This window comes from Engystomops pustulosus, chromosome 1, assembly GCF_040894005.1.
Source record: "Engystomops pustulosus chromosome 1, aEngPut4.maternal, whole genome shotgun sequence".
Classification (NCBI taxonomy): domain Eukaryota; kingdom Metazoa; phylum Chordata; class Amphibia; order Anura; family Leptodactylidae; genus Engystomops; species Engystomops pustulosus.
This window is the reverse complement of record NC_092411.1, coordinates 103,966,876-103,975,022: the sequence shown is the minus strand read 5'-3', so window position 1 is coordinate 103,975,022 and position 8,147 is coordinate 103,966,876. Positions and strand designations below refer to the sequence as shown.

The following is an 8,147-nucleotide window of genomic DNA, read 5'->3' as shown; positions in this document are numbered from 1 at the left end:
CCAAATATAATGGAGGCAGCAGAGGAAATGCTGATAAGTGAAATGGATGCGGCTTCAAAGCATGGTGAAGTACTTATCATGGGGGACTTCAATTACCCAGATATTGACTGGGGGGCAGAAACCTGCAGGTACTTCAAAGGTAGCAGGTTCTTGTCAACAACAAAAGACAATTACCTGTCGCAACTAGTACTGGAGCCAACAAGAGGGGGGGCACTGCTGGACCTTATCCTTACCAACAGACCTGATAGGGTATCAAAACTACATGTTGGGGGGAACCTGGGGAATAGTGATCATAATATCATTGATTTCGTATTAAGCTTTACTAAGAGCGTTAGTGAAGGGGCAACCAACACTCTAAACTTCAGGAGGGCAAATTTTCATCAACTAAGGGAAGACCTTAAAGGCATAGACTGGGATAATGCTCTCAAAGACAAAAGCCCCCACCAAAAATGGGACTTTTTCTCATATATTCTGAAAAAGTCCTGTGAGAAACACATACCTTATGGGAAAAAGCATAAAAGGAACAAGAAAAACCCTATGTGGCTAACTAGTCTTGTAAGGAAAGCAATAAGCGAGAAAGATAAAGCGTTTAAGGTGCTAAAACGTGAAGGTAGCGATGAGGCATTACAGGATTATAGAGAGAAAAATAAATCCTGTAAAAAGCAGATAAAGGACGCAAAAATAGAGACTGAGAGAAATATTGCCAGGGAGAGCAAAAATAATCCCAAATTATTTTTCAAGTATATAAATGATAAGAAACTAAAAACAGAGAGTGTGGGTCCCCTTAGAAATAACATGGGTGTCATGGTGGAAGGAGATGTGGAAAGGGCCAATCTACTGAATGTCACCTTCTCAACTGTCTTTACCCAGGAAAATCCCCTGGTGGAAGACACAATGAGGAATAATGTAAATTCTTTTTATAATGTCAACAGTTTAACCCAGGAAGAGGTACGGCGCCGCCTCGCAACCACTAAGATAGATAAATCACCTGGGCCAGATGGCATACACCCCCGGGTTCTGCATGAATTATGTACGGTGATAGACAGACCGTTATTTTTAATATTTGAAGATTCACTGAGGACTGGTTATGTTCCACAGGAATGGCGCATAGCAAATGTGGTACCAATATACAAAAAAGGATCAAATAGCGATCCTGGAAACTACAGACCCGTAAGTCTAACTTCTGTGGTGGGGAAAATATTTGAGGGGTTTATTAGAGATGCTATCCTGGAGTATCTCACTGTGCACAACCTTATAACCCAGCGTCAGCATGGATTTATGAGAGATCGGTCCTGTCAGACTAATCTACGAGGAGGTAAGTTCAAGACTGGATCTGGGGGACGCTGTGGATGTTGTATATCTGGACTTTTCAAAGGCATTTGACACCGTGCCACATAAAAGGTTGGTATATAAAATGAGACTGCTGGGAATAGGAGAAAATCTGTGTATCTGGGTAAGTAATTGGCTTAGTGATAGAAAACAGAGGGTGGTCATTAATGGCACATTCTCAGATTGGGTTGATGTTACCAGTGGAGTGCCACAGGGGTCAGTATTGGGGCCACTTCTTTTTAATATTTTTATTAATGACCTTGTAGTGGGTTTACACAGTCAAGTTTCAATATTTGCAGATGATACTAAGCTGTGTAAAGTAATAAATACTGAGGTCGATAGTTTAGCATTACAGAGGGATTTGTGGAAGCTTGAGGGATGGGCAGAGAAATGGTTGATGAGGTTTAATGTAGATAAATGTAAAGTTATGCACTTGGGCCATGGAAACAAAAAGTATAATTATGTTCTAAACGGTCAATTACTTAGTAAAACTGAAGCTGAAAAGGACTTGGGGGTATTGGTGGATGGTAAACTTAATTTTAGTGACCAGAGCCAGGCGGCTGCTGCTAAAGCAAATAAAATAATGGGATGTATCAAGAGAGGAATAGATTCTCATGATAAAGACATAGTTCTGCCCATATACAAATCCCTGGTCAGATCACACATGGAATATTGTGTACAGTTTTGGGCACCAGGTATAAAAAGGATATAGTAGAGCTGGAACGGGTGCAGAGGAGAGCAACCAGGATTATTAGGGGAATGGGGGGACTAGAATACAATGACAGATTACAAAATTTGGGATTATTCAGTTTAGAAAAAAGACGACTGAGGGGAGACCTCATTACAATGTACAAATACCTGAACGGACAGTACAATGATCTCTCCAAAGATCTTTTTATACCTAGGCCTGTGACCAGGACAAGGGGGCATCCTCTACGCCTAGAGGAGAGGCGATTCTACCATCAACATAGACAAAGGTTCTTTACTGTAAGAGCAGTGAGACTGTGGAACTCTCTGCCGCAGGAGGTTGTTATGGCCGACTCTATGTACATGTTCAAGAGAGGCCTGGATGACTTTCTGGAGAGAAAAAATATCACGGGTTATGGGGATAAAACATTTATTTCATTCTTGAAGGTTGGACTTGATGGACTTGAGTCTCCTTCCGGCCTTATATACTATGATACTATGATACTATGATCCTGTGCTCAGGAGAGAAGTTACAGGTCAGACACATACAGGCTCCTCTTCACACACTCTGCCGCAGCCTTCTTCTTCTGTCTTCACTCTGAGCCTCCCGGGCTACTTACAAGCCAGCGGGGATTGGCCAGAGTCAGTGCCTTTCTCCTCCCCCTCTCTTTCCACTGCTACGCTCCTGTATATCGGTGCCTAGAGGACTGCAGAGCTGGCAGAGCACACGGGGTGCCATCCATTCCCTCCAGCAGTGGAGGGAGAGGAGGAGAGGAGCGCAGCGGCACTCACTGTGCATCCAGGTGCCCTCCTGCAGCTACATCCGGACTATAAGACGCACCACTGTTTTTTCCCCATTTTCTGGGGAAAAAAAGTGCGTCTTATAGTCCAGAAAATACGGTATACAATAGGGTCCAGGAAAAAAAAGTATTTCATTGGGGGAATTAAACAGTGTTGTTCTGGCATAGAAATTGGAGCTAGAAAGGGACAATATACTACTGTATGTGGGAGCCACTAAGTATGACATTTTAGGGTGTTATGGAAATGGGGTGTATTATACTGTGTTAGTGCTCCAGAGGGTGGAGAATAACTTGAATACTTTATTATTGAGGGAGCTCTGCTGGATATTTCATTAGAGGAGGCTCTGTTGGACATTTCATTATTGAGCAGGCTCTGCTGGTCTTTTTAATAATTTTTAATTTAATAAAACTGTAGCGTCTGCATTTGCCACCCTAGGCTTATAATTAAGTCACTAGGTTTTCCCAGTTTTTTGTGGTAAAATTAGGGGCCACGGTCGGCTTATTGAGCATATACAGTATTGCATTTTCAAAAATGAACAATTAATAAGGTCATAATATAATAAAAACAAATTATTTTGAAGCAGAATAATTCATCATAGTTCAGCATATCCTTTTTTTTATTATTTGATGATTTACTGTAACTGAAACAAACATCAATACAGGCACTCCTTACATAAAATGCTTAAGTACTAACTGTTATTTTGCACTTTTAAATTAATAAACATTCTAATTAAAATGATTTTTTTTTAAATTAACTCTAACATTTTAAGCACATTAATAAAATAAGACATACACATACTGTAGCTGTAATATAACTTGGCCCCTACCCAGGAATGTGGTTAAGGTTATAGAGAAAGTAAGCTTTTCAGAACAGATGTGGAATGCACAAAATGTGTCAGCAAGTGAATAGGCAGATGGCAATAGGCATATATGTGAATTATCGGAAATTCTGTATCTTTGTATGATTTGGTAACACAAATTAAAGGGAACCTGTGAAATTGAATATTAAGCATGAGGAGCTGAGCAAACTAACATACTGTTAATGGTAAAATACTGTATAATGCAAAACATGCAATTTATTGATATCAATCCATGCTAACGTTAAAGGTTGGTCCAATTTTGTGAGTGACATCTATTTAAAACACCCAGGATGACTAACAATTGCTGAATGAGACCACCTCCTTGACTCCCTCCCCCTTCCAAAGAGCAGTAATTTTAAGGAGACTTTTCACGCCCTCTCTTTGCATTCTTTAATATTTGTTGCTCCAGTGATTCTACTCTAGAACCCACCTGACAACAGAGAGCCAAATTTACAAACCGGTTATAAAAACTAAAGGTACAAATTGGTCCAGAATGGTGGGGATTAGAGGAAAAAATATTCCACTGCAGCAGAATTAGAGGAGTATGTATTAATGGATGCAAATAGCGGCATTTTGGTGAAAGTGGTAAAAAGTAAAGAAAATTAGCTTGTCAGCTTGAAGCATTTACAACAGGCCTGTACTATCCTCGTATATCTATTTGCTCGGCTTCTTTTGCTCAACTATATGCAGGTAGAACACAATGTTTTATGTAACAGGTTCCCTGTCAGAATCACCAAAGTAACACATCAGTGTCATGGGTTACTAAATATGGGGTTAAGTTGTTGGGTCACTCTAATAAAGGTTGTTCTTCGGCTAAGCTCCTTTAGCTTGGCAGCTCCTACATAGGTGCAGGTTGACCGTATTCCTCCAAGTATGTCTTTAATGGTCTCTTCAACATCACCTCGGTAAGGGACTTCAACAGTTTTTCCCTCAGAAGCTCTGTTGAAACGGTATAAAAAAGTAGAAGGTTATACAGCAAATATCTCAGCTATAATTCTCTGTAGTAAAATCTGGCTAGTAAAAGAGTGTAAAGACTACCTATATTCTGCCACTCCGCCAGCATGCCTCTTCATTGCGGTTTCTGAACTCATGCCATAGAATAATTTGAACTTCTTCCCATTCTTCTCAATGATTTCACCTCCAGATTCAGTGTGGCCTGACAGCATTCCCCCCAGCATAACAAAGTCAGCCCCAGCTCCTAAAATAGAGAAAAAGACAGCATTTTTAGTTAGATTTTTTTAATTTTTAAAGAGCTATACCAAGCATAATTCATATTCAAATGGGTCATTAAAATATAAGCTAATGTAATTAGTTGTTATTTAGCATTATGTTCCCCTTAGCAGAAAATGCTGATGACATAGATTGTAATGAAGAATTAAAATGCTACTGTTGATTGTCTCAGCACGGAGCTGAGGACAGAAGATGGCCGCTGGTCACATGACCACATCACATGTCCTGCACCTGCCTGGGCAGGTCATGTGGTCAGCACTATGTTTGGCTGGTTAGTTGCAGTGCATCCAGTATGACCATTATTGTGGTGAGATGTTATATCAGTGATGTGCAGTGATGGCAGTTATACATCATTACTATGGTAACAGAGCAGGACAGTTACATCATCACTGGGGGCAGAGCATAAGAAGGAGGAGGGGACTTGTATTTGTAAAGGGTGAAAAAGCCCATACAATGTTGTGAAACATAAGCAAACTATTTAAGCTCCATTTTGTGATTAATGACAATGACATTGGCTTTGTTTTATTAATTTATTTATAGCATTATGGGTTTTTGTATCAGACATTCATATTCCTGGAATACCCCTTTAATACTTAGGTATTGGTAGATTTGGTAGACCAGTTCAAGACAGACTCCTTTTCCTAAATGGAATTGCATATTTGGTGAAGATGCGAAGGTTCTACAGTTGTTTCATTGTGCTTTAATGTAGGAAACTCATCAATGATATTCTATGACTCTCTTGACTGGCCTAGTGGTGGTGTTAATGGTCTATGTCTGTTCATTTTTATACTTATTTTATTCCGAAACAGGGCTTACCAAAAGCTTTTGCCACATCCCCTGGACAAGTGCAGCCTCCGTCCTAAAAAAAAAATAAAAATATATATATATATTTTGTTCTATAAAAGTATCTTAAGCTTCTTTTCTAAATGCATTGTCAACATGTGTATCCCAATGCATGTTTATACAGTTGTGCTCAAAAATTTAAATACCCCTGCAGAATTCTGACTTTCTTGGGCTATTTTTGGAGAATAAGAATGATAATGATAATTGTTGTTGAGTGAAGCCATTTATTAACAAACAACTGTGTTTTCTCTTTTAAAAGGAAATCAATCAGTAGGAAAAAGTAAAAAAAAAAAAAAAAACACTGAAAATACTCATCTCCAATCCTCTTCATCTTGATCCCAGTACTTGAGACTTATAATTAGCTGCCCGAAGCGTGTGGACGAGATGTCCCCTTGTGTGACTTCATCTCCCACTCCAACATCTGCATCTATCATGCAGGAGGCATGATGTAATTAGCAGCCCGGAGCCCAGGACATCTCCTTTCTAAGTGATCCCGGTGAGTATTTTCAGTGTTTTTTCCTACTGGTTGATTTCCTTTAAGAAAATAAGTGTCTGTGTCATCCTTTATATTCTCTGAAAATAGCCCAAGAAAGACAAAATTCTGTAGGGGTATGTAAACTTTTGAGCACAACTGTATACATAAATTGATATACCGGATATACTAGAGTAAAAGCCGACCAGAGTATAAGACCCCCAATTTTAACTCAAAAAACTTGAAAAACCTATTGACTCGATATAAGCCGAGGGTGGGAAATGCATTGGTCACAGTCACCCCAGTATATAGCCTGCCAGCCCCCTGTAGTATATAACCTGGCATGCCCCTGTAGTATATAGCCAGCCAGTCCCCTGTAGTATAAAGCCTGCCAGCCCCCGTAGTATATAGCCTTCCCGCCCCCGTAGTATATAACCTGCCAGCCCCCTGGAGTACATAGCCTGCTAGCCCCCTGGAGTATATAGCCTGCCAGCCCATGCCTGTAGGAAAAAAAAAAGTGTACTCACCTTCCGACGACCCTTCCATCCCCTCCCCCGCCCCGGGTCCATTGCGGCTCCGGCAGCGGCTCCCTGTCCCGCACGGTCCGTCGCAAGCACCATTACTCCGTGTCCATGACAACCGGGACACAGAGCCAATGCTGGGGCTGCAACATATGGAAGAGGACCTGCCGGGGGGACGTCGGAAGGTGAGTATACTTTTTGTTTGTTTTTTCTTCACTCGAGTATAAGCCGAGTAAGGGTTTTCAGCACATTTCATGTGCTGAAAAACTCGGTTTATACTCGATTGTATACGGTAAATATACATACTCATTTACTAAGGTCCTTGCGCAAGTTTTCTGTCAGACTTTGCACATTCTTTCAAGTGCAAACTACTTGCACGGGTATTTATGAAGTGCCTGCGCCACATATGTGTCACGGCTGCACTATTCTTCATGCAGCACAAATTTTATCACTAGCAGGGGGCATTCCGGTGCACAGTCAACTGTACGCAACATTTAATATCCGACAGAAGGCTGTTGCCCGCCCCATGTTAAAGGGGCACCAAAAAAAAGTTGCTGCACTTTTTCGGTGTGGTGCAAAGGGTTTCAGATTCATGAATAATGGGTGCCACAAATTATGAATCTGGTGCCTTCTGCACACTACACAGGCAAACTGCACTGTTTCTAATAAGTGGGCCTCATATAAAAAGACACATTTGCATGTTTTAACACTATCTGACATGAAATGTGAATAAACCTTTTCCATTTAAAGTCAGTTAGGATTATCAAAATTATTTATATTTGCCAAATTCCATAATGATGAGGGAGAGAATTTTAAAGCATTTTTATTACTTTCTGTAAAGTCAACAGTTTACATATACTAAGATTACTATGCCTATAAACAATTTGGGACAGCCTTATCATGATATCATGTATTTGGAAGCTTCTCACTGAGGCGGTTTATTGGCAACACCTGAGCAAGTAAGAGACACACTTGTCGATGTATTTAAGGCACACCTGACACAAGTCTAATGAAATCTGCCAAGATATCAGGAAAACAATTGTAGACTTGCACAAGTCTGGGTCATCCTTGGGTGCAATTTCCAGATACCTGAAGGTGCCTTGTTCATCTGTAGAAGCAATTATATCCAAGTAAAAACAAAATGGGAAAGTCCAGCCATCATACTGCTCAGTAAGAAGACATGTTCTGTGTCCCAGAGATGAGCATGCTTTGGTCCGCAATGTGCATATTAACCCAAGAATAAAAGCAAAATGCCTTGGGGGGCATGGCCTGCATGATGACATGAGTGGTCGCTCATAGCTTGAGCACGGCTCGTAATTTGGGTATTTCTTCCTTATATTGCTGAAACCACTGCAGCCATTCCTGGAGCCAGGTCTTACAAATTCTCTCTCTCTCTTATTATTCT

The 8,147-nt window shown here is 40.6% G+C and overlaps 1 protein-coding gene across 2 annotated transcripts in view; it reads right to left on the bottom strand.

Moving 5' to 3' along the window:
• Positions 1–3,409: 3,409 nt before the first annotated feature.
• Positions 3,410–8,147, bottom strand: part of GMPR2 (guanosine monophosphate reductase 2) — a 21,127-nt gene continuing 16,389 nt past the window's right edge. For both annotated transcript variants that reach the window (XM_072150748.1, XM_072150747.1), the window contains exons 8-10: positions 5,723–5,765; positions 4,715–4,874; positions 3,410–4,615 (exon numbers count right to left, since the gene is read on the bottom strand). In XM_072150748.1, the coding sequence (XP_072006849.1) occupies positions 4,429–4,615; positions 4,715–4,874; positions 5,723–5,765 (390 nt within the window). In that variant the 3' untranslated portion in view covers positions 3,410–4,428. The remainder of the gene's footprint in view (positions 4,616–4,714; positions 4,875–5,722; positions 5,766–8,147) is intronic.